This window comes from Nicotiana tomentosiformis, chromosome 3 (genome assembly GCF_000390325.3).
Source record: "Nicotiana tomentosiformis chromosome 3, ASM39032v3, whole genome shotgun sequence".
NCBI classification, from domain to species: Eukaryota; Viridiplantae; Streptophyta; class Magnoliopsida; order Solanales; family Solanaceae; genus Nicotiana; species Nicotiana tomentosiformis.
Window position 1 is genome coordinate 51,915,949 of NC_090814.1, and position 27,464 is coordinate 51,943,412.

Consider the following 27,464-nt stretch of genomic DNA (forward strand, 5'->3'; position numbering starts at 1 on the left):
CATCATCTCGGGCTCGCCTCAATGTCCGGGAAGCCAGATCGGTAACCTGCCGGCCATACTCGTGCAAAGAGGCTGCTCCCTCGTCGGTATGCTGTTACATCTACAGTCCCAATTGGTGCAACAGATGTAGGGTAATAGCCTGCACAACATGTAAAATATAAATTACGGAACGGTAGGTTAACGTTATAAGTAAGTATACCAAATAACATAACAGTGCCTCGTAACTCCCGGCGTATGGAACATACCGACCACCAGCGAGATAAATGGGATTCCTGACAAAGAAGTCAGGTAACTCTGCTGTACCAGCCCATATAATCATGCTCAGTCTCCGTCCAGTCAGGTGGAGGGGGCGGAATCAGGTCATGTCGCTGGTCCCAAGTATCGATTTGCGCCTCTAGCCGTTCCATATATGTCTGGTCAACTCTGGAACGATCATCCCGCTGGTAATGTGTGATATGCCAGGCGGGCGGTGGCGGTATGATAACTAGGGGTTTTAGCCTATTATTTGCTTTCTTGTGCTTAGGTTTTGGGTCAAAAATGCGTAAAGGTATTCCCTAAAACTAACTTAATGTGCTTGCTTGCAGGGTTTGGTCAAAATGAGGAAAAGAAGCCATAATCAACTCATGAAGGAGTCAAACTTGCACGAATCCAAGGCTGAGACTGGAGAGCTGAAAGCGGCAGAAAAGTGCGGCCGCGTAAGGACCACCGCTGAGGCGGCCACTATTACGCGTTCCACGAAAGTAGATTCAGAGAAGCTGCTTTGAGTACTAAAATCACCGCTGAACGCGTTGGAAAGGCGCGGCCGCAAAATCTTTGATGCGGCCGCGAGGGAATTCAGCTGAGAGCGCATCTTGAGGTCCAGAGACCCTGCAAGTCGGACTTAACTGAAGAACGCCGCGTCCAAATTACGCAGCCGCGATAGAAGAACAGGCGAACACGGTTGAAATTACGCGGTCCGCGAAACTAAGCCCAATCCAAGCCTAGTATTGAAGAAATACGGACCGCGCTCATTATTACGCGGCCGCGAAAGCTCAAGCGCGGACGTGGTCAGAATTACACGTCCGCGAATCCTCCGCATGGGCATTTTTATTCGAAAATTTCAGCCTAGTATAAATAGATCCTTTTATCAATTTTAGGTTAAGTTTTGTTGAGCAGAGCATGTGAACGGCTGGTTTTTCCCTTTTTGGGCAATTTTAGAGTAAATTTACCTTCAAACTTTAGATTTTCATCTTGTACTTTAATATTATGGCTTATATTTCATCTTTATCTTTGATTTCTGCTGTTATTATGAGTAGTTAGACCCCATAGCTAGAGTTTTGACCCAACTCTAGTGTGGGTATTTAATGGGTCTTGAGTTTTAGGGCTTAATTATTTATGGGTTAGTGATATTTAGTCTAATTCACTGGTTTTTCCCTTTTGGGGCAATTTTAGAGTAGATTTACCTTCAAACTTTAGATTTTCATCTTGTACTTTAATATTATGGCTTATATTTCATCTTTATCTTTAATTTCTGCTGTTATTATGAGTAGCTAGACCCCATAGCTAGGGTTGTGACCCAACCCTAGTATGGGTATTTAATGGGTCTTGAATTTTAGGGCTTAATTGTTTATGGGTTAGTGATATTTAGCCTAATTTATGCTAAAATTATAGAATTAGTGGTTGCAAATACTGATTCATGCCTTTATGACTTAGGCTCTTCTTGAGAAAGAGGGACTAAGTCTAGGAAAATTAGGCTAACAAGGAATTGGGCTGAACTCAAGAGATTGATAGCCCCAATTAAAGGGTTAAACCTAGAGATAGTAATACCCGACTTGAGCCAATTTTACTTGTATTGTATGAACACCCATTTGGGATTGAGAAAGCAAAATCGGGCAAAGTCACTCAAACGAGAGGTATAGAGTGAGCACTTATGTGTGATGGTTATATCACGACCCCAATCATAACAAGCTTGTCCTAGATTCTTGATACCCATTAGATACTCACCTAGGCGGAAGCCACTTCCCTAGTGCCTTTTAACACTTGAAAACTTTCACCAAAAATATTGTACTTAGCTTACACTCAGCATACTATAGTATAAAATTAGAATAGAATCAATCGCAACATTGTTTGGAAGTGCAATTAGGAACAACACGCACATCTAGATTAGTTAGATACCCAACTCCAAACCAAATTAACTCCCTGTGAAAATCGATCCCGACCTCATTGGGTAAACCTGCATCGACCATCCTCGCTACTCTATAGTGGTGTAGGTTTTTCCTCGATCACGGTACAAGCTGCGGGCGGCCAAACTGGCGAAGTACTCGCTCGGTGGCATGATGCTCCACAATATCATGACACATCAACGGGACGGAAGAGCTCCACATAATTCGGCCGGCGGAGCAATAATAGGGAAAACCAGCTATTAGCTCGTCGCTGTATGGCCTCCAAATGAACTATTAAGTAACAACAGAAAATGTGAGTATACGCAACACATATGAAGCCAGGCCAAGTAAACTTAGATATACATTTACCAGTGCGCCCTCCAGCAAATCCAACAAATCCCTGCATAAGGGGAAATTAAGTCGAGCCTCGTACTCTCGTCCATATCCCCGCCTATCAACCCACCTCCTAGCTAGAGGGAGAAACGGAGGTGGTGCACCCGGAGCTAATGGTGGTAGAGGTGGCTGCAACTACAGAAACCGCTCCCAGGCCTAAACCTAACATACAAAGTGGACGTAAAATTTAAGGTATTTTTTTACTAGGTATGTTATAATGAATAGAGTATTCAAATATGTTTTCACCTGTAGCAGCGGCAAAAATCCAGCAACGTCACGTTGGGTGCCCATGCTCGCCCGGCACATCTACCTGTACAAGTAGCCGAGAACAACAGCATCCCAACTGTACTGGGGTAAATCATCCAGCCGCTCAAGATGATGAAGAAATCTCAAGCTGACTAGGTTCCCCGAAGTGTTCGGGAACAAAACCCCTCCAAACATAAGGAGTAGCAGCAACCTCGTGTACCGGTGAATATGAAGCTCCGGTGTATCGTCTGTGATGTCAGGGTGCAATGCCTCTAAATGCTGTCGGACAGTCGTCAACTGCAGACGACTGGCCCCAACCAGTGCAGTCTCCTTCGGTGGCTGTAAACCGGTGAGCCGTTGCAGCATGTCCAGGTACTGCAAACCTGTATGCTCTCTCATGGCATGCGGCAGAGCAACAAGGTGTCCATCAACGGGCAGCCCATACATGGCCTCCACGTCCTGCAGCGTGATGGTGGCCTCGCCAATGGGAAAATGGAATGTGTGCGTCTCCGGTCGCCACCGCTCTATTAGGGTTGTGATCAACGACCAATCGAGCTGCAGCCGACCGATCTCCACAATCCTATAAAAACCCATATCCTGGAGGCGTCTGACTATACGGGGATGGAGAGGGTGGTCCCTGAGTAAACCCCACATGTCGTCTACTCTCCTGGCGCGGAACGTCTGGGCCAGTAACTGTCCCTCCCATATGTGGGATGACCTATGATCGCCATGTAACAACAGTAGCTCCAGGCTGGCAGGTCCGGGATGCAAAGGCGGAACCTCCATGTCGTCTACTGTAAATTAAACAAGATTAAATACATTATTTTACTTTAATATGTTAGTTTATTATTTTACATGTTAATTTTATTATTTTATATGTTTGTTTGTAAATTAAATAATTAATATTCATAATTATATAATATTTAATTATTAAATATTCACATATGGGTTCCGGACTCGATATTTGTGGCCCAGTAGCACCAAGATATCCTGAATTCTTGTGTTCATGATGAGAAAATTTTCTCGATTTATCACTCAACATGTCTGTTATTTTAAATATTGGTTTATTATTTATATGTTAATATTGTATATGTTAGTTTTATTAATTTATATGTTAGTTTTATTATTATATATTTTTGTTTATGACTCACTTATTGTTGACTATAATAAAATTACTTAATTAATTTTCATAATTATACAAGATTTAATTATTAAATATTCACATATGGGTTCCGGACTCGATATTTGAGGCCCAGTAGTACCAAGATATCCTGAATTCTTGTGTTCATGATGAGAAATATTTTTTGATTTATCACTCAACATGTCTGTTATTTTAAATGTTGGTTTATTATTTATATATTAGTTTAATATTGTATATGTTAGTTTTATTAATTTATATGTTAGTTTTATTATTATATATTTTTGTTTATGACTCACTTATTTTTGACTATAATAAAATTAAATAATTAATTTTCATAATTATACAAGATTTAATTATTAAATATTCACATATGGGTTTCGGGCTCGATATTTGAGGCCCAGTAGCACCAAGATATCCTGAATTCTTGTGTTCATGATGAAAAAAATTTCTCGATTTATCACTCAACATGTCTGTTATTTTAAATGTTAGTTTATTATTTATATATTAGTTTAATATTGTATATCTTAGTTTTATTAATTTATATGTTAGTTTTATTATTATATATTTTTGTTTATGACTCACTTATTTTTTACTATAATAAATTAAATAATTAATTTTCATAATTATACAAAATTTAATTATTAAATATTTACATATGGGTTCCGAGCTCGATATTTGAGGCCCAGTAGGACCAAGGTATCCAGAAAATATTGTTGTTTTCGCATGTTATTTTCTTACGATCGTTGACTAGAATTAGACAGAGTTTGTGTTTGAACTATCAGCTATTTTGACGTATTTTTGGGTATAATAGATACTTAAATGATTAATTTCAATAACTACTAAGATACTACGCTAAAGGGCACTATATTTTACTACGCTAAAAGGGCACTACATTATAAATATAAGCACTACATTAGGCCACAAGATACCACTAGAGGGAATTAAAGTAACAATTTATCAATTTTACTAGTCTTTAAGCAAATAAATAATCTAAACCGGACAAAAATAATAAATAAATTTAATCACAAAATATTCACGAAAATACATATACCACATTAAAAAGTAACTAATTAATTTTTTTTTTTAACAACTAATAATAATTTCTCTATTTTTACTAATGTTTTTAGCACACTAATATCATAGTCCGAATAAAAATAACAAATTAGTTAAATCACAAAACAATCACAAAATAACATAGAACACATTAAAAATAACTAATATGTATTTTTTTATACGAGTTTTAACAAAAACTAAGTCGGAATACCTCGATTTAAGGTTTTTGGAAAGTTGAAGATTTGGTGATTTGGAGCCGAAACGAGCAACCCACAACAAAATAACGCCTTACCTAGGATGGGAGACCGAGAATCTTTACTTATTGTGGGACGGGTGAGCTCCACTCAAGCTTTTTTGGTCGTTAATGGGGGGGGGGGGGGGACGTCTATTTTTTTAAGTTTTAATGAGGGGGAGTTCTAGTTTGGTGGGGAAGGGAAGAGGACGATTTATTATGTATGTATAGCGCCGTTTATTAAAGTGCTATACTATAGCGCCTTAATAAACAACGCTATACTTACTCGTCTTTTCAAATTCAAGTATAACGCCCTTTTAAAGGGCGCTATACATTAACGGGCAAACGGCCATTAAGGTAAAGCGCCCTTTAAAAGGGCGCTATATGTATTTTGGACACTAACTTTTTTTCCACCTATTTTTGTGTCTTGAGTCCAAAAATATATTATTTTGGCTCCGGGCTCTTATTTTTTCAACATATGTAGTGTGCATGTGCATTGTAATGAGTATGTGTAAGACAATATGTTGTCCTCATTTTATTGAAAATAAAGGTAATGCAAAAACAAAAAAATGTGATCAAAAAAATGAAACCACCATTTCAAAACCATGGGCAAAATACTGGAATATTTTGTTTTATCTGTGTATGCACATGTATATCAGTGCAATTTATTTGGCTTAGTATTAAGCTTTGGAATTGGACAAATAATAGTCTTTACCCACTGGATAGAAATTTTACCCATTAGGTAAATGAAGGTCATGTGACATCCAATGACTTGTCATATCAAGTGACTTGTCATGTCAAAGATCTTATCACATCAAATGCGTTGACGCGACATTGTGCTTGACCAGATTTGATTCGTATTTTGAAGTAAAATTCTACTAGCTTCCATATAATTACTAGGTTGTGCTATAAATTAGAAAATATTTATTTAATTAAGAAATCTTGTAGTATTTATTTAAAATTGTAACTACTATGGTAACGTAGTAATTATTATTTTATTTTTTTAAAATTACAATAAATTGACAGAGTATCCTAATATTTTAAAAATAGGACAATATCAATAAATTGTTTGAAATTTAGAAAAATGCACAAAAAATGGTAGTATTTAACTAATTGCAATAAAATGATAAAAATTCCTATATTTTGTAAAAATAAGAATAATTATCGATAAATTGCATAAGAGCTAAATAATGAGCGAAATACTACATTTTGGCATTTTTTGACTTGGAAGCCTGCAGAAATTAATTTTTAATTATGGAGGGTCAAAATTTAGCCTCAACAACCCCTTCTCGATCATATGTCGAGCCTTCACATAAGAAATCACCTTGCTAGTAGAATGGCCAGGAGTCCCCCTCCAGTCTAATTGGGGCAATCCTGTCATGGCTAGGGTCATCGTCTTGGCGTGACAGTCCAATATAGCATGATAAGGTGACAGCCAATCCATACCTAAGATAACATCAAAGTCCACCATATCAAGAAGTAGGAGATCTACACTAGTCTCAAGGCTCCCGATAGAAACCACACACGAGCGATAGACACTATCTACAATAATAGAATCTGCCACAGGTGTGGACACATATACAGGAGCACTCAAAGAATCACGAGGCACAATCAGATATGAAGCAAAATAGAATGACATGTAGGAATAAGTCGAACCCGTATCAAATAGAACTGAAGCATCTCTATGGAAAACTGGAACAATACTTGTGATGATGGCGTCAAATTACTCTGCCTCAGGTCTAGCTGGGAATGCATAAAAATGGGGCTAGGACCCACCACTCTAACCTCCGCGCCTCAGGTGACCCCAAGCTGGTTGGCCTCCACCTCTAATGGCATGACCTCCACCTCTAACGATCTGACCCCTGCGTCTAGCTGGCTGTGCAAGTAGTGGAGCAACCGGTGCCGGTATGATGGCATGAGAACCCTGCTGAGATCTGCTGGTCGACAATCTAGGGCAATACCTCCTGATGTGACATATACCCCCAGACTCGAAGCACTCTCTCGGCTGCTAAGGCTGCTGAAGCGAAGACTGACCCTGACGGCCCGAATAGTCGTTATAGTAACTCTGAAGTGGTGATGCACTCATAGGATCTGAATGTGCACTGAATGTTGGCTTATTAGGACGATACCCATAAGAACCACGACCGCCCGAAGCACTGTGGGCTACCTGAATAGCTGATTGAATCGGCCTAGGAGGATGGCCTCTACCAAAAGAACCTCTGCCTCTAGATGAGGCACCACTGAAACTACCGAAATGACGAGGCCTCTTATTAGACACCGGCCCCCTCTCCTGACCACGAACCATCTCGATCCGTCTAGCAATATCTACAGTCCTCTGGAAAGAAATATCGTCCCTAGTCTCCTTGGCCATCTGTAGCCTAATACTGAAGGTGATCCCGTCAATGAATATCCTCACTCTCTCCCTCTCAGTAGGGAGTAAAACAATGGCATGGCGAGCTAGGTCCACAAATCGAGTCTCATACTAGGTGATGGCCATGCTACCCTGCTGAAGACGCTCAAATTGCCTGCGGTAATCCTCTCTCAGAGTGAAAAGAATGAACTTCTCTAGAAATAGCTGTGAAAATTGATCCCAGGTAAGTGCAGGTGGACCAACTAGAATAGTCAACATATAATCTCTCCACCATCTCCTAGCAGAACCGGTCATCTGGAACACTACAAAGTCGACCCCATTGGTCTCAACTATACCTATGTTGTGCAACACCTTGTGGCAACGGTCCAAGTAATCATGTGGGTCCTGAAATCAATAGGAAAGAGATTGGTAAACTTATCCAGCCTCAACAAGGCCTCAAATACATAGCGGGCCTATCTCCGGCCTGTGCTGTAACAACCAGTTGAACTACCCAACTAGCTGGGCTACTGGAATCTAGTATAGGGGAGCCAATTAGTTGGTGCCACCGGAAAGGCGATGGTCTGGGCCACACTCTCAATAAGGCCCACCAAGTGGACTAGAGCGTCCTGAAGCACTGGAGTGGCTATGAATCCCTCTGGGACCTTAGCTGGTCCGGCAGGTACGGTATGAGCTGGGGACCCTTCCTCATGATCAATCTAAGGCTCCACTACGGGTGCTGCTGCTCGAGCTCTAGGCTGAGCTCTGGCTCGACCTCGACCTCTGCCCCTGGTAGTAGCTGCCATAGGGAGCTCCAGCTGCTGATGTTGTGCATGTTCTCGCCATCTGCGAGAGAACACGAATAGAATGGTTCAATCATCAATCATAGAATGAAATTGCACGATAGAGAAAGAAAGAAGTGAGATTTTTCCTAAAACTCCATAGCCTCTGGAAGATAAGTACAGACGTCTTTCTACCGATCCTCCAGACTCTACTAAGCTTGCTTATGACTCATGAGACCTAGGCAATCTAGTGCTCCGATACCAACTTGTCATGATCCGAAATTCCCACCTTCGGGACCGTGATGACGCCTAACATTTCACTTGGTAGGCAAGCCAACGTTAGCTATGTCTATTAACCATTTTTAACAATTTTCAAATTAAATGACAATAATGAAACTGAATAGTCTGAAATAAGACAATAATCTAATAAGTGACGATATCCAAATACAAATCCCGGAACCGGTGTCACGAATTCATGAGCGTCTAGAATACTACAGATAATGGTCTGAAATAAACATAATTGTCTGAATCAAAATAAACAGCTACAATGAAGTAGAAGGGGACTTCAGGACTGCGGACGTCATGCAGCTATACCTCAAGTCTCCACTAATAGTTGGATCCGAGCAAGTCTACTAAGCACCGATGGGACTAACTCTGGTATCTGCACAAGAAGTGCAGAATGTAGTATGAGTACAACCGATCCCATGTACTATGTAAGTGTTGAGCCTAACCTCGATGAAGTAGTGACGAGGCTAAGGCGGGTCACTTACAATAACATATACACAATAATAAAAATAACAGCAGAAAAGACAGGAATGGAAATAGAGTAGTTAATTCATGATAGCAAACTCAAAATCTAACTACCAGAGAGTCCAGAATAACAGGTCATATAGACTCATCTCAAATACTGAGGCAAATCCAACAGTCTTAACCCAATATAACATTATACAGTTCGTTGCGGCACGTAACCTGATCCCACCATTTCAATTCATTACATGCCTATATCATAATTCGTCCTTATTTCGCCATTTCAATTCATTACCTTTCAAATTTCCGTTGCGGCGTGCAATCCGCTCCCCAAACAATTTTATTCAACAATAGCAATTCAACAACCAAAATTTACAAGAAGTTCTACATCAAGAGAGTAATTGTACGAAGTAATGGAGAATGACATGAAAATCAAAGAATCTCGAATAACTCGGATGTCTTAACTTTACCAACTCAACGGTATCTACCAATTAACAACTCATACAAATGAAACTTCATTATTGAAGGCAACAAATAATACGAAACTATAAGACAAGCAAGGCATAAGACGGTTTAGATATGCAAGAAAAGCAAATAGAGACAAGTAGCAAATAGGCATGGAATTATGGATGGGGTGGATAATTTAATATAAGGAATACTAAATGATAATTAATAATTATGGCATTGAAGTCAAATAAGCATGTAGCAATTAAAGCATATAACAAGATATACAATGAAGTAACGAAAGCATGGAAACAAGTAATACAACGGTGCATATACACTCATCACCTCGCATATACGACGTTTCTCATATAATGCACATAACAAGAAGTTCAAGGGTCCCTAATTCCCTCAAATCAAGCTTCGACCCAATACTTACCTCACTCCGCAACTCAAACAATCAATCAACCATGGCCTTTCCTTTTAAACAAGCCTCCAAACCAATCAAATCTAGCAAATTATTGACCAAATGATTCAAAATAAGCTTTAGAAACTACCTACAAATGAAAGAGATTCAATTTAGATCATTTTTGAAAAAGTCAACAAAAGTCAACCCCGGGCTTGCTTGGTCAAAATCGATATTCGAGCCAAAACCCGATTACCCATTCACCCCCGATCTCGGTTATGTGATTTGTTTTAAAATCCGACCTCAATTCGAGGTCTAAATCCCAATTTTATAAAAATTTCTAATTCTACCCAAATCCCTAATTTCTACCATGAAAATCCTAAATTTGATGTTAAAATATCATGAAATGTAGTAGGTAGTTGAAAAGAAATGGATTAAAGTCACTTACCAATGAATTTAGGAAGAAAAGTCTCTTGAAAAATTGCCTCTATGGTATTTAGGGTTGAGAAATTGTGAGAAATGAGCTAAATTCCGTGTTTCCCCTCTTTTACCCAGCTACGGATGTCACAATTGTGATGTCTTGTTCGCAATTGCGAGCACCACATTTGTGAGACAAGGGTCGCAAATGCGAACCCTATCACAGAAGAGCAAAAGTCTCAAATGCGAACCTAGAACCATCGCAAATGCCACCCATAACTTCGCAAATGCGAAGTAGTACACTGGTGGTCATTGATCGCAATTGCTACCACTTCCTTCGCAAATGCGAAGGTCCACTGTCCGCAAATGCGAACTATTTCTCGCAAATACGAGAATCACCCAGACCAATCCATGCTCACAATTGTGAATCATTCTTCGCAAAAGCGAGGCTTGCAATTGCGAGATCTGCAACAGAGCACTAGAACTGGTATTGCACTAGCAGCCTCCTCCTAAGCGAAACTCATCCGAAACAAGTTCGAAACTCACCTGAGCCCATCGGGCTCCAAACCAAACATGCACACAAGTGTAATAATATCATACAAACTTGCTTGTGCAATCAAATTACCAAAATAACATCTAAATCTACGAATCAATCCTCAAAATAAATAAACTTTCAAAGTGAAACTCAAGAACACTAGAATCACGTTTAAGTGTCTGAATTATGTCAAATCAATTCCGAATTGAACCAAATTTTGCAGACAAATTTCAAATAGCAATACGGAACTATTCGAAGTTTTAACATCAAAATCCGAACCCGTTAGCTAAGAAGTCAACTTTCGATCAAACCTTGAAATTCTTCAACTTTTAAAAATGCTAGTTTTCGGCACAATGAGTTAAAACAAGTTAGGGACTTCCGAATTAAATTTCGGGTATACGTCCAAGTCTTAAATTACGATACGGATCCACCGGGACCGTCAAAATACTGATTCGGATCCGTATATATAAAATGTTGAGCGTAGTCAACTCGAGTCGTTTTAAAGACACAAATTCACATTTTCTTCAACTTTTCATATAAAGACTTTCGGGAGTAGGACACGGATTGTGCACGTAAATCGAGCAATACTAAACGGAGCTAATCGAGATCTCGAAATACAGGAATAGAGGCTATATCTCAAAATGGGTCATCACATTACTGGGTACCGTTGTGGTGTACACATGCTATGCTTCTGCACATCTTTTTATGCATATCCAGGTACCTCTTACCAGCCTAGGTACGAGTGAGTCAAGCGCAGTTTGGAGACTTCAAGGTATTCCTGCCGGCATCCACAGGCCTCAGAATCACCCTCTATCTAGTTCTATTTCATTTTCCCTCTTTTTTTACAGATACTGATGTATAGGGATGTTCAGTATACTCTTGTAGAGCTTGTGACTTGGTATCACTGGATTTGGGGGGTTTGGTTCTGTTGAGTAGCGGAGTTCATTTATGATAGTTGTTGAGTTATCAGAAAGTTTTTTTTTATAAATTCTCAGTTAAATTCTGCATGTATGTTAGACTTACCTAGTCTTAGAGACTAGGTTCCATCACGGCATCCTACGGAAGGAAATTGGGGTCGTGACAAACATGATCAATAAAGATATAGCAGATATAAGTAAAATGAAATGATTAAAAATGAATAAGCATTATAACAGTTCTATGCATATAAAAATACCTAATATATTAAGTGAAATACAATTTTTTGTAGAATTATTGTAAACTTGTAATGTTTGTAATGTAATATGAAAGCGAATGTTGTACCTCTAGGATTGATCCAATATTCTACAAAAGTAAATTAAAACTATGAATCTTAACATGAACATTTGCTCATATATAATTAGACAATATTACAACTAATTACATTAGATATAGGTGTACCTATGCTAGTCATCAACTAGCATATGTATCGATAATCTCTATCTATCAAAATTTAGATAAATAAAACTAAATTAACTAGTATTTTTTGTCTTGCTGAAATTTACCTATGATAATATGCATCAATATTACTACACATGAACTTGTGACATTATGCATTAATATCGATATTTTGTATGTGCCTCATTTTATATGTCGTTTTTTTCATTTGAAAAATTTGAAAATCAATTTTTCACAACGATACAAAGAATTATAATTTTATTTTTGACTTTTGAAAGTAGTAGTATATAATAATATTTGATCAATTTCTGTTCTTTCATAATTGGAATGATCGATACACAAAATCACATCAAAAGTTAAGAATTTTGCTACGTCATACCCCAAAATGTATTGTTCACTTTGGATCAAAGATTACTTAGTGGCGTTTGTAGAAATAGTTGAATTTTTTTCTTAAAAGAAGAATTTTCAAAATTTTCGAGATTATTTAATCAAATAGTATTAGTGAAATTTTTGGAAATACCTCTTGAGTATCTTTTTTGTTTATGTAAAAGCTGAAATAATTTTCTGGAAGAACTTTTCCACATGCTTTTTAAACAAATGCCAACTTCTAACTTTAACCTATATTGAAGAGACGGGAAAAACATTTCAAAATTGACCTTATTAACTTAACTTTGACGTTAAATTTGATATGTATTTTTTTAAAATTCTTGATGCGCTATTGAATATATTTTTATAAATTTAACATTCATAGTAGTTCAAAAAACAAAAACCACATATCATATAGGGGCGAAGTGCGCAGATAGTTAATTTTGGAATCTCTATTTAAGCCATGCCTTTAGTTAATAAAATTTTGCAAGTCTAGCCACTTCAAAATAATTTCAAACATACAAGACTGAAGTTGCAAAAATCACATCTGAAGTACAAAGTTTGTGTGAAGTTATTAGCTTAACTTTCACGTATGGCTGAATTTCACGTATTTTTGTATGAAATTTTGCCATATATGGTTGTAACTGTAACGACCCGACCGGTCGCATTGAGCCTTTTCATTCCGTTTGATGGTTCGAAGGCAAGAGTAGTTTCATATGATATATTACGACTTGCGTGTATCGTCGGTTTTGATTTTTGGGTGATTCAGAATTAATTTGGAAGGATGATTCTCATTTTAGAAGTTTAAAGTTGGAAGAGTTGACCAAATTTGGCTTTTGTGTATTTGACACCGGATCGGAGTTTTGATGGTTTCGTTAGGTCCAGATAATGATTTTGGACTTGGGCATATGCCTGGATTTGCATTTTGATGTTTCTAGAAGGTTTCAGCACTATTTGGCGAAGGTTGGAATTTGAAGGCTTGGAATGTTCATAAGGTTGACCGAGAGTTGACTTTGATGATATCGGGCCAGAATTATTGTTTCGGGAATTGGAATAGGTTCCTTATGTCATTTGAAAATTATGTGCAAAATTTGAGGTCATTCCGAGTTGATTTGATATGGTTCGACACGAGTTTTCGAAGTGAAATGTAATGACCCGGCATGTCATTTTGAGTATTTTAGCCTTGTTCCCCTATTTATTGCCTCCTCTATGTGGAATTGTAGTTATGTAACTTTCCAGGATGGTTGGTTTGATTTTCGGGTGAGTTTCGAAGTGAATTGGGGCACTTAGTCCCAAGGTTGGAAGCTTAAATTGAAAGAGTTGACTGGAGTTTGATTTTTATTTAGACGACTTTGGAATGGAGTTTTGATGGTTCCGATAGTTTCGTATGGTAATTTTGGATATAGGAGTATGTCTGGATATTGATTTGGAGGTCCGTAGGTTGTTTTGACTTGAATTGGCTAAAGTTGAAAAGTTGAAGGTTTGGAAGGTTGATAGGTTTGACCGAGAGTTGACTTTATTGATGTCAGGTCCGGATTTTGATTCTGGGAGTTAGAATAGGTCCGTCGTGTCATTTATGACTGTAATGACCCGACCGGTCGTTTTGAGCTCTAGCGCGTTATTTGGCGGTTTGAGGCATTGAGTAGCTTCACTTCATGGTTTATGACTTATAAGTGTGGTCGGAATTGAATTTCGGGAAGTTCAGAGTTAATTAGGATGGAAAATTCTAATTTTGGAAGCTTTAAATTGGAAGAATTGAATAAGGTTTGACTTTCAAGTAAACGACCTTGGAATCAGGATTTGAAGGTTCAGTTTGGTTCGTATGATGATTTCGGACGTGGGCACATGTTCGGGTTGAGTATCGGGTAGTCCGAGAGCATTTCGGCGCTTATTATGGAAGGTTAGCATTTCGTAGGTTTAAAAATTTCCTAAGTTTGGTTTAAAGTAGGCTTTGGTGTTATCGATATCCGTTGAGATTTCGAGCCTTGGAAGTGCATAAAGTTTGGCGTCATTCCGGAATGTTTAAGTGTGATTCGGACGTGTTAGGTGAAGTTTGAAAGCTTGAAAGTTTAAAGAAAGGTTTCGATCTTCGATTCATAATTTTGTTGTTGTTTGTCGTGGTTTGAGGCATCGACTAAGTCTGTGTCGTGTTTTGGGATGTGTTGGTATGTTTGGACGGGGTCCCGGGGGCCCCGGGTGCGGATCGGATCAAAAACGGATCGAGTTTGGGCTTGGGAGAAGTGCTGAGGTAGCTAGGATCTGGTGCAATCGCACCTACGTGGAAAGAGACACAGTTGTGGTCGCAAAAGCGACATTTGAACTGAGTTGGGATGGCCGCAGATGCGAGGATATTTCTGCATCTGCAAGCCCGCAGATGCGAGAATGCTCCGCAGAAGCGGAATGCAAGCTGGGCAGCTGGGGTTGCAGAAGCGGATGATCCCGCATGTGCGAGAGCGTAGGAGCGTGAGGTGGACCGCAGAAGCGGTCGTGCAGGAGCAGGAGTTTTGTCCGCATATGCGAATTTACCTGGCCTTAGTGGAAACCGCACCTGCGATGGATTTGTCCGCAGGTGCGGAGTCGCTTGCAACTGTTTGGCCGCAGGTGTGAAGGACGGACTGGCTGACTAGTTTCGGAACGTTTGGCTTAGAGTTGAGAGTTAGAGTGGCATTGGAGCCGGTTATGGAACTTCGGGGCGAGGTAAGTCTCCTGTCTAACCTTGTGAGGGGGAAACTTACCCCTAGGTGATATTTATTGTTATGTGCAACTAGTTGTGGGTGCTACGTACGTATGAGGTAACGAGAGTCCATACGTAGATAAAGCATGTTTATGTCCGGGTAGACTTAGGACTTTATCATGTAATAATTGGATTATTTGAACTCGTTCTGCTGGCTTAATTAATTGAGCTTATAATTGAAATTGATTTAGAAATAAATATATGTATACTAGGACGGGCCTTATCACCTTGAGTTGTCGGCTAGTTATTTGAGAAACGGTAAAGATTATATTCATCTTGCACACATGTATTGTATTGTAAGCATGTGTCTCATGATTCGATAACTTCCTTCCTTTCTTGTGGAGCGGGTCGAACGCCTCGGCAGTATAATAGATGCATCTATGGTTCGTGTCGCTCGACCCTCGACAGTGTACACATTATTCTGGATCGGGCCGGACGACCTCAGCATAATCATGCGTTATATTGCTGGTAGTCCGAACACTCACGAGATTATTCTCCCAATGATGCCCGGCATTTTACATCGTACTTCTTATCCGTTTGTTTCTGGTACTTGATACATTTGAGCTGATGAGGTAGAATACAAGATTGAGAAATTCGTATTTTAAAAGAAATATTTGGAAGATTAGGTAACTTATAGATTTACCCAATTAGGGTGGTGTGCTTCACATCTGCTTATTGTTTTATTATATTGCTTTGTTGGACCTCTAGTAAGTGTCGATGTCGACCCCTCGTCACTACTTCTCTGGGGTTAGGCTAGATACTTACTGGGTACGCGTTGATTTACGTACTCATGCTGCACTTCTGCACTAAATGTGCAGGATCTGACAGGTTCATTTGGTGATCATCTTGGCGCGTAGGCGCACTTGTTGAGGAGACTTTATGTGAGTTATAGTCCAGGCTATGCATCGCAGTCCACCGAGTCACCATCATACTATTTATTTTATCCTATCTTATTTACATTTTGGACATATGTTGTATTATTACTGTACTCCTTAAAAAATATTCATGCACTTGTGACACCGGGTTTTGGGGTTATACTAGTTGATGCTTATGGTTTTGTATATTATTATCGCCTTTCCTTTCTTTTATAAACTACAAATGTTGTATGTTCCCGTGGATTTAGACGTGTAAATCTCCTTTTCTTATTAAAATTTGTGATTTTGAAAGTAATAAGATGAGTAATTACATTGGTAAATCACTGTTGGCTTGCCTGACGATGGCGTTAGGCGCCGTCACGACCTATAGTGGATTTTGGGTCGTGACAGCTTGGTATCAGAGCGTTTGGTTCACTTAGGTCTCACGAGTCATGAGCAAGTCTAGCAGAGTCTTGCGGATCGGTACGGAGACGTTTGTAATTATCTTTGAGTGGCTACAAGACTGTTAGGAGCACTTCCCTTCTTGATTCCTCATCGTGTGGTTTGGTTCCTTTGAGGATGCCTTTATTTCCTTCCTACTCAATCATATGCGACGTGGAGCGCTTGGTATCAATTGGGCATTGGGGAGTTATAAATGGTACCGTAAATGAGGTGCAAGATGTTTTCCCTGCGTGTTCGAGCGGGCTATTATCGTCGCCTTGCGGAAGGATATTCTGTCGTTTCGGCTCAATATCTGTATTTCCTATGGTTTAAGGCTATGCACAGGTTGCTATGATGTTCATGCGTTGTTATCGCACAGTGTTGGTGTAATGGTAAGGTGCTTATCTATGGATCACTGTTGTGAATGACTCGAAATGAGGATTCCTCAGTTCATGGTTTAGAGGTTTGGCATCTAATTCTAGGGGAGGAAGGGCAATCGGACTATGGATATTCAGGTTTTGGTTGATGGAGTAATGAGACTTAATATCTTTGAGCGTGGTAGAATTTTCATTTGTGATGTGGTGAACGCATTAAGGTTCACCGGTGTTTATGCTCTTCTTTGATATGCCCTCGGGGCAGGGTGTTCTGAAATGGTGCCTGAGAAGTGGTTGTCAGAGATGGCGGTGTGTAGCGCTTTCAGAATCGAATCGGTGTTTCTAATGCTCATGGCTCGAGAAAGATGACCTTCGAGAAGGCTTAGAGTTGGAAGCAATTTATTAGTTCAGGTGCTAAAGAGTGGATTTTGATTTGATGCAACATTTGGGTAGCGAAGGATGAGGGAGGACATGGCGAGAAGTGTATCGCGGTGGTTGAATTACTAGTAGGTCAAGTATGAAAAGCAGAGGTAGAGCAGTTACTTAAAGAAGATGGTTTAACCAAATTGAGAGTGCGGAGTAGCATGTAGATTTGGTGGTAGGATAGCCACATGCCTTAAGAAAGTTTAGAGCGATTTGGGAGTCATGGTGGAAAGTGACTAGGTCTACGGACCTTATTTGAAATGGTGGCTACTGCAATGAGGAAGATCGAATATGGCATAAAGGAGTTGCTGGAAATGAAGAGGGGTGTGAAAACTTGATTATCGTTGGGATGCAACATGACTCCGAATTTAGAATGTATTGTCGGACTTTCAGTTGATGTCAATGGGGAATGAACAGAATTTTACAGCTGGTGGATGAGCACGGGCTCAGGAAGGTTTACTGATTTCCCAGTAGTTGTATCCAGTGCAGTGTCGTTGGGAGATATTGGTGTGGAATTCCACATGTGGGCTATCTCCTATTGATAGGTCAGCGATTGTGTGATTTTAATGAAGTTTCTACGAAGAGTTCTACTTACTACGAAGCGGAAAATCAAGTATACAATTATGGCTGATAATTCAGAATGTTCATGAAAAATTTAATAAGAAAAAAACTATAAGTAATTTGGCGGGTTGACGGTGCGAGATCATGGTAATTGAGAAGTTTGTGGGTTCTAGGTTTATATAATTGTAGCTTAAAGCCAAGTTGGGGAGCCCCACCGTCTACGATTGGATCGCGTGGTTGTCTGCTGGTGCGATTTCTGGTTATCGGTGCATTGGTGGGTTATTATGACTAAGAAAGTAAAATCATCAGGGGTAATTCGGGCAAAGAACTTGATGGATGTGTGTTATATTTGGCTTTATCGATTCATGTTCAGGTTTTTGGGAAGAATCAGGGTTTATGCTTCTTGTGGATGTGATGTACAAGGAAAAGAATTCAGTCGGTTGCTTCTTTGAGAGGATGTTCATGTGCTAGCAGCGCGTTGGAGTTTGATTATATTCGGGACCAGGTCAGAGTGGGTTACTCTCAACAACAGTCCTAGTGGGTTCAAGAATTAAAGTGCAGTGCCTAAGGATTGCAGGTCCATTGTGTGGTTAAGGATCGAGTTTTCGCTGTGGATTATGAACGGGACTTGGAATGTTCTATGTTATCATCGGGTATGTGGTGCAGTTTTGGAGGGAAAGGATGAAATAGCTTCGGATTCGCGGAAGGTCTTGCATAATGGGTGTACCAGTTGGAGATACTATTGTGCGCATAAGGAGAGTATGAGATGGTTCATGAGTATCGAGACGATATGGTCTCGTGATACGGGTCACCCGGGATGAGTGCAGATTTGGTTCGTTACATTTTTGAATGGAGCTATTATTATTTCTAAGGAAAGTCGAGAGTAAATTGGAAGAAGTTGGGTCGGTTAGTAACGGTTGAATCAACATGATTATGGAAATGATCAGTTCCTTCAGCGTGTGAAGTTATACATGTGGTTTGTGGTTGTATGCGCGAGCTTGACAGCCATAACAACTTGATTGATTTGGGAGGTATTTGATTCAAATGGCCTTGTGGTGTAAATGGATTCCGGAAGAGTCATGGCGGTTTAGATCACAACTTGAGGTTTGTATTTTCTGCGGTTTGGGAATTCAGTTGCGTGTTGCATTGGCTCTTCTGAAATGAGCTAAGTGAAAGGTTTCTAGCCAATGAAGTTTTTATTCTACTGGTAGTTCAGGGGTTATGATGAATTCTTGTATTCTCGCGTAGCGACATGATTGGTGTAGTAAGCGGCATGGGAATGTGAAAGTTGAGGATCAAGGTTACGGTTTGGTGTTGACAAGAATGTCACGAGCTCGGGTGAGCAAGGGAGAATTCAGATGTTCAGAGTAAGCTAGCATTTTCTTTAGTGTCACCTGAGAACGGTGTTCTGTGTAATAGGCTTTGTGTATTGATTTGCAGATTATTGATTTGCTTTACAGAATTAGAACGGTTGGTGGTATGGATGTGCAAACTTTGCTACCTGGGCGGAAGGTCGTGGGAGCGTACCCCACAGGGAGATTTGTATAAGTGTGGCATGTTAGTCACTTGATTGTTAAAGATTAAAACCAAGTACGGGGATTTTTTGTAATATCGTTAATGCGAGAGTTTATGCTTGGAAGACGCTCTATTCCTTTGGTTGTGAATTGTAGGAGTTTGGTCCGGAGTGGACGGTTGCTCATGGGTGTCATGAATAGGTCCATTGTGGATCCTTGGAAGGTTATTAGCCCAGTATGGTATGATCAGAATCGGTTCGAGGTCTGTTGGTGGGTCTAATGTGAATGTGTGCTCTATGTCAGGTCGGATGTGTTCATTCGTCATAGCATTGCTTACGAAGGAGTCGCCGGGCATTGGAGGTTATTCCCGTCATCAGCTATTCTATGTAATCTCTATTGCGCTATGTGGGTTGTGAGACGGCTTGATTATTCGCACATGTATTGAGATCTCGTGTAACTTGTGGTGTTATATGAGCAGGATAGCTCTCGAGATGCAGGTCATATATCACACCTTAGTTGTGCTTGGTTTTCGTAGTGTATGGCGTTATCCGTCTCCCCAAGATTTGTATTGTTCACTTGGCGTGCTTGTGGTCGATATTCGGGCATTTCGTAAGTATAAGCGTCACGGCTTGATGTGTGTTTTCTTCTTGATTGTTATGTGAGGATCGGGTGGCACGCCGCCACGGGTATATTATTTGGATCAGGTGGTACGCCGCTACGGGCATGTTGTGTGGATCGGGTTGCACGCTGCAACATTGTTATGTTTGGATCGGGTTACATGCCGCAACAGTGCCATGTTGGATCGGGTTGCACGCCGCAACAGCGAGATGTTGAGCATAGGTCCTTACACTTATTTTGTGTGCCTTGTTTTTCATCCAGAGGTAGGTTCATAGCATCTATTCATCCGTTTTATTCGTTACGCGGGCTAGGTAGTCCTTTTCCAGAGTTCATTTTTTTTCTTCTTATGTATCACATTCGAGTTTGTAGCTTATTGGCGCATTGTGGGTGTCATATGAGATTTTTGGCAGTGTCTGAGATGGATTATTGCCTGAGCAGTTTGTACTGGGTGAGACGAGGTTATTGGACCTGGGATCAGTGCTATCGGAGTTATGTAGGGTATATTAAAGAGAAAATATCGTTATTTAGTTCAGAATGAGGTAACGATCCTTGTCAGGAGGAGAGACTCCATGATTTTTTGATTCTGTAGGTAGTTATTAGTTTCTACACATATCTACCATTTGTGGCAGTGTTTAGAGAGTTGGAACATGACTTATATGCGTCATGAGGTGTATTGCGGGCATCAGATTCGTGAAATTCAAGTTATTATAGTCGGAGGATGTTATTATGGGCAACCGACTTATGTGGTGCATGGTGTGATTTCAGCATAGGTGCATGATCATGTTTTGGTATAGTGTGTGGTGATTGATACAATGTTCGTATGTTAGAATCAGGTCTTGTAGAGAAATTCGGAGGTTGGAATTGGTTCTAAGGCTTATTGACTAAATAAAAGGGATGATCTTTAGTCTGACTCGAGCTAATGTGTTCAACTGGGTTGTGGTGGCACGGGTAGGTACACGAGGTGTTAAACAGTGATTTTGGACAACTCCGGAGCAGTCCTAAGCACGTTCGAGGATGAACGTATGTTTAAGTGGGGGAGAATGTAATGACCCAACCGGTCGTTTTGAGCTCTAGCGTGTCATTCGGCAGTTTGAGGCCTTGAGTAGATTCACTTCATGGTTTATGACTTGTACGTGTGGTCGGAATTGAATTTCGGGAAGTTCAGAGTTAATTCGGATGAAAAATTCTAATTTCGGAAGCTTTAAGTTGAAAGAATTGAATAAGGTTTGACTTTCGAGTAAACGACCTCGGAATCGGGATTTGAATATTCCAATAGAGTTGTATGATTATTTCGGACGTGGGCGTATGTTCGGGTTGAGTATCGGGTGGTCCGGGAGCATTTCGGCGCTTATTATGGAAGGTTAGCATTTTGAAGGTTTAAGAATTTTCTAAGTTTGGTTTGAAGTAGGCTTTGGTGTTATCGATGTCCGTTTGAGATTCTGAGCCTTGGAATAGGTTCGTATTGTGATTTATGACTTGTGGATAAAGTTTGGCGTCATTCCGGAATGTTTAAGTATGATTCAAACGTGTTCGGCGAAGTTTGAAAGTTTGAAAGTTAAAAGAAAGGTTTCGATCGTCGATTCGTAATTTTGATGGTGTTTGACGTGGTTTGAAGCTTCGACTAAGTCTGTGTCATGTTTTGGGATGTGTTGGTATGTTTGGACGAGTTCCCGGGGGGCCCGGGTGCGGATCGGATCGAAAACTGATCGAGTTTGGGCTCGGGAGAAGTGTTGAGGCAGCTGGAATCTAGTGCAATCGCACCTGCGTGGAAAGGGCCGCGGGTGCGGGCTCGCAGGTGCGGCATTGTGGTCGCAGAAGTGACATTTGGACTGAGCTAGGATGGCCGCAGATGCGAGGATATTTCCGTATCTGCGAGCCCAGAGATGCGACGAATACTCCGCAGAAGCGAAATACGAGCTGGGCAGCTCGGGTTGCAGAAGCGGATGATCTCCGCACGTGTGGGAGCGTAGGAATGTGAGGTGGACCGCAAAAGCGGTCGCGCAAGAGCGGAAGTTTTGTCCGCAGATGCGGATTTACCTGGCCTTAGAGGGAACCACACCTACGATGGATTTGTCCGCAAGTGCGGAGTTGCAGGTGCAACTGTTTGGCCGCAGGTGTGAAGGACGGGCTGGGTAGTGTGGTTTTAAAACGGGGGTTTGGATCAATTCCACTTCATTTCTTCCATGGGGAGCCAACCTTGGAAAAATTTTGGAGTGCCATTTTTCATCATCTATTATGGGGTAAGTGATTTCTTCACATTGTGAGTTAAATACATGGTTTATATGTGGATTTGAACATGGAAATGAGTAGAATTTTGAGATTTTGGTAGAAAACCTAGAAAATTGGTATTCTTGGATTTTGACCATGAAAATGAAAATGGAAATTGGAAAAAATTATATATTTGAGTTCGTGGTGTTATGGGTAAATCTTATCTTCGAAAATTTTCGAAATCCCGGTACGTGGGCCCAAGGGTTGATTTTACTGACTTTTCGAGCGGAGTTGGAAATTTTTATAAATTGTTAAATTGTAAGTATTGGGGTATATTTTGATTGAATTGCACGTTATTTAACTAGTTTCAGAACGTTTGGCTGGGAGTTGAGAGTTACAGTGGCGTTGGAGCCGGTTATAGAACTTTGGGGCGAGGTAAGTCTCCTGTCTAACCTTGTAAGGGGGAAACTACCCCTAGGTGATATTTATTGTTATGTGCAACTAGTTGTGGGTGCTACGTACGCACGAGATGACGAGAGTCCGTACGTAGCTAAAGCATGTTTATGTCTGGGTAGACTTAGGACTTTATCATGTAATAATTGGATTATTTGAAGTCGTTCTGCTAGCTTAATTAATTGAACTTATAATTGAAATTGATTTAGAAATAAATATATGTATACCAGGTCGGGCCTTATCACCTTGAGTTGTCGGCTAGTTATTTGAGAAACGGTAAAGATTATATTCACCTTGCACACATGTACTGTATTGCAAGCATGTGTCTCGTGATTCAATAACTTCCTTCCTTTCTTGTGGAGCTGGCCGAATGCCTCGGCCGTATAATAGATGCATCAATGGTTCTTGCCGCTCGACCCTCGGCAATGTACACATTATTCTGGATCGGGTCGAACGACCTCGGCATAATCGTGCGTTATACCACTGGTAGTCCGAACATTCACAATATTATCCTCCCAATGATGCCCGGCATTTTACATGGTACTTATTATCCGTTTGTTTCTAGTACTTGATACATCTTAGATGATGAGGTAGAATACAAGATTGAGAAATTCGTATTTTAAAAGAAATATTTGGAAGATTAGGTAACTTACAAATTTACCCAATTATGGCTGTGTGCTTCACATCTGCTTATTGTTTTATTATATTGCTTTTTGGACCTCTACTAAGTGTTGATGTCGACCCCTCGTCACTACTTCTCCGGGGTTAGGCTAGATACTTACTAAGTACGCATTGATTTACGTACTCATGTTGCACTTCTCCACTAAATGTGCATGATGTGACATGTTCATTTGGTGATCATCTTGGCGCATAGGCGCTCCTGTTGAGGATACTTTATGTGAGATGCAGTCCAGGCTACGCATCGTAGTCCACCGAGTCTCCATCGTACTATTTATTTTATCATGTCTTATTTACATTCTGGACAGATGTTGTATTATTACTTTACTCCTTAGAAAATGCTCATGCACTTGTGACACCAAATTTTAGGGTTATACTAGTTGATGCTTATGGTTTCGTATATTATTATCGCCTTTCCTTTCTTTTATAAACTACAAATGTTGTATGTTCCCATGGATTTACACGTGTAAATATCATTTTCTTATTAAAATTTGTGATTTCGAAAGTAATAAAATGAGTAATCAAATTGGTAAAACACTGTTGGCTTGCCTGAAGGCGGCGTTAGACGCCATCACGACCTATAATGGACTTTGGGTCGTGACAATGACTTTTATGCAAAATGTGAGGTCAATCGGAGTTGGATTGATATGATTCGACATTAGTTTTAGAAATCGAAAGTTCATTAGTTTCATTAAGCATGAATTAAGGTACAATTCGTGATTTTGATATTGTTTGATGTGATTTGAGGCTTTGACTGAGTTCGTATCATGATTTAGGATGTGTTGGTATGTTTTGATGGTGCCTCGGGGCCTCGAATATGATTCGGATTGAAATCATATTGAATTTTGGACTTAGAGAAGTGTTGTTGGTTTTCTGTTCTAGTGTAGCCGCACCTGCGAAGTTTTGGCCGCAAGTGCGGAGCCGCATAAGCGGCCATTTTGTGCGCAAGTGCGAGTATGTGGGAGGCTGCCTGGGAAGCGCATGTGTGAATGGACTCCGCATCTACGAGTCCACATAAGCGGGAAAGATGGCGCAGGAGTGTGACCGCAGGTGCGATCAAGAGTTCACAGAAGCGGCCCCGTGTTGGTCTGCAAGTTCCGCAGAAGCGGAGGGTTTTGCACAAGTGCGCCTCCGCAGGTGCGATGCCATGTTGCACAAGCGTGGAAGGTTAGGACTTGAATGAAGCTCGCAGGTGCGTGATTTTTACTGCAGAAGCGGCGTAGCAAAAGCGACCAATCTCCCGCAGAAGCGGATATTGCTGGGCAGAAATAGAGAAATCGAAGATTTTGTTTCATTATCTATATTTTGAGTTAGAGAGCTTGATTTTGGGCGATTTTGGAGTGGATTTTTAAGGATTCGATCGGTAAGTATTTTTGACTCGCTTAATATTCATGATCCCATCATTGTTTTTATCATTTATTTAGTATTTTGAGTTGGAGAAATTGGGAAATTTTGTGAAAACCTCCTAAACTATAAATTGAGGGTTTGAATGTCGATTTGAGGTCGGAATTGGATAATTTTAGTATCGTTGCACTCGTATCGGCATTGGTTTTCGAATTGCATAAATTTTGTCGGGTTTCGAGGTGCGAGCTCGGGGTTGACTTTTTGATTTTCTTTAAAGATTGCAACTTTATTATCCGGAATAGTTTCCTATAGTTTGTATTTATGGTACTAAGTTATTTTGGCTAAATTCGAGCTGTCCGGAGTTGGATTTTCACGAAAAGGGCTTACTAGTGGGTTGATTTAGCTTGCTTGAGGTAAGTATCTTGCCTAACTTTATGGGGGGGAACTACCCCTTAGGATTTGGGTTGATTGTGCTATTTGTGCTATGTAAAAGCCGTGTATGCAAAGTGACGAGTGGGTATACGGGCTATATATGATATTGACCGGTTTAGACTAATTAGACTCTTTCCATGCCTTTAATTGAATTGATATAACATGTCACATCTTTCATTGTTAATCTACCCTTACATTTTTAATCTACTCTTACATGCCTATTTGACGTTGTAGCACTTGTACTACCTCTTACTTGTTATATTTGCTCTCATATGTTTTAGTTGAAGTTTTTATTTTCTTTATTGTCTTGTTATCTCTTAATTGTTAAATTACCCTTACTTGAGGTTGTTATATCGTGGAATATCTTCTTGTTGAGTTATTGGTGTTGAAGTTATAAAACCCATTTTCAATTTTGAGGTGAAGTTTTTAATTGTTTAGATATCTTGCTTGTTAAGTAATTCACGTTTTGGTATTGTTTAGATTCTTGTACACATTGTTGTTAAGCCATGGGCTATTTGTTATGAAAATATTGTGTAATGACTCGACCGGCCATTTTACTTTCTAGATCCCCTTTCCCCTAATAAAGAATCCTCGTATGTGCTTTTACTATTTTATGACTTGCAAGGATAGTTGGTTTAGGTTTGGAAGGGTTCGGGTTGAAATCGGAACACTTAGTTCCTTAATAGTGGTCTATGATGGCCAAGTTTTGACTTGAGTCAACATTTTGAGTAATCGACCTCGAAATTGGGATTTGATGGTTTCAATAGGTTCGTATGATGATTTTGGACTTAGGCTTGTGTTCGGATCGGGTTTCGGGTGATCCGGGAGCATTTCGGCGCTTAATGTTAAAAGTTGGTTCATTGAAGGTTTTCTAGTTCTCTAAATTTGGTTTGGAGTAGACTTTGGTGTTATAGAGGTCCTTTTAGGATTCTGAATCCGGGAATAGTTATGTATGATGATTTATGACTTGTACGCAAAATTTGGGGTGATTGCGAGTAGTCGAAGTATGATTCGTCGCGTTCGGAGCTAGTTGAGAAGTTTGAAGTTCATAAGTTTATTCAATTTGGTTTTGGGCTGCGATTCTTAGTTTTGATGTTTTATTATGTGTTTCGAGGGTTCGAGCAGGACCGTATTATGGTTATGAACTTGTTGGTGCATTTGGATGGGATCATGGGGGGCTCGGTGCATTTCGGACCGCCCGGAGCTAAGTCCAAAACTGCTGGTATGCTGGTTCCAGTTTCCTTCTTCACGAATGTGGAAAGACCCTCGCGTTCGCGATGAAGGATTTGGGGAATGGTCGATTTTGTTCTTCGTATTCGCGAGGTAGGGGTCGCATTCGCGGAGGCTTGGGACCAGTGGCCTACACATTCGCGTTGGCCATCTCGCGTTCGCGTAGATGAAATTGGGTTTGGGGGGTCACTGGCTAATTGCTCTATGCGTTCGCGAAGGTAGGGGTGCATTCCCGAATCTTCGGTCAGGCAAGCCTTCGCGATCGCGTGGCCATCTTGGCGTTCGCGAAGTACATTTTCTGTAGGCCTGGCCAGTTCGCCTTCGCAATCGCGAGGCCTCTTCCACGATCGCGAAGAAGGCAGACCTGGGCACTAACTTTAATAAAAACGGGTCTTTGGCTTATTTTGTTCATTTCTCTCATCTTGTGGCCAATTTTGGAGCTTTTTAGAGAGGGATTTTCACCTAGCATCTTGAAGTAAGTGTATTCTACACAATGTGAGTTCAATACATAAATTATGGGTAGATTCTAACATGAAAAAAGAGGAAATTTTAGGAGTTTGTTGAAAAACCTAGATTTTGATAAAAATGAGATTAGACCACAAAAATGATTATGGAATTGGGTAAAAATTATATATTTGTGTTCATGAGGTTGTGGGTAACAATAATTTATAAATATTTTTGGAATTCAGGCACGTGGGCCCGGGGGTGAATTTTAAGAACCTTCCAAATTAGGTTGGGTAATCACCCTAATAGTTAAATTATGAACTTTTAGCAATCATTGATTAGTTTTGTACAACCTTTGGCTAGTTTCGAATTGTTCGGCACCGACTTGAGGCTTTTAGAGTGATTTGTGGACCGGAAAGTGGACTTGGGAACGAGGTAAGTCTCTTGCCTAACCTTGTAAGAGGGAATTAACCCCATAGGTATTTAAATTGTTATTTGCTACTAATTCTGGGTGCTACATACGCATGAAGTGATG

General features: G+C 40.2%; 1 protein-coding gene across 1 annotated transcript; it reads right to left on the bottom strand.

Annotated features, from left to right (window-relative positions):
- Positions 1 to 2,840: 2,840 nt before the first annotated feature.
- On the bottom strand, positions 2,841 to 3,566 carry LOC138907805 (serine/threonine-protein phosphatase 7 long form homolog). Its single transcript, XM_070198421.1, has one exon. The coding sequence runs from the start codon at positions 3,564 to 3,566 to the stop codon at positions 2,841 to 2,843; it is 726 nt and encodes a 241-aa protein (XP_070054522.1).
- Between the last annotated feature and the right edge of the window lie 23,898 nt (positions 3,567 to 27,464).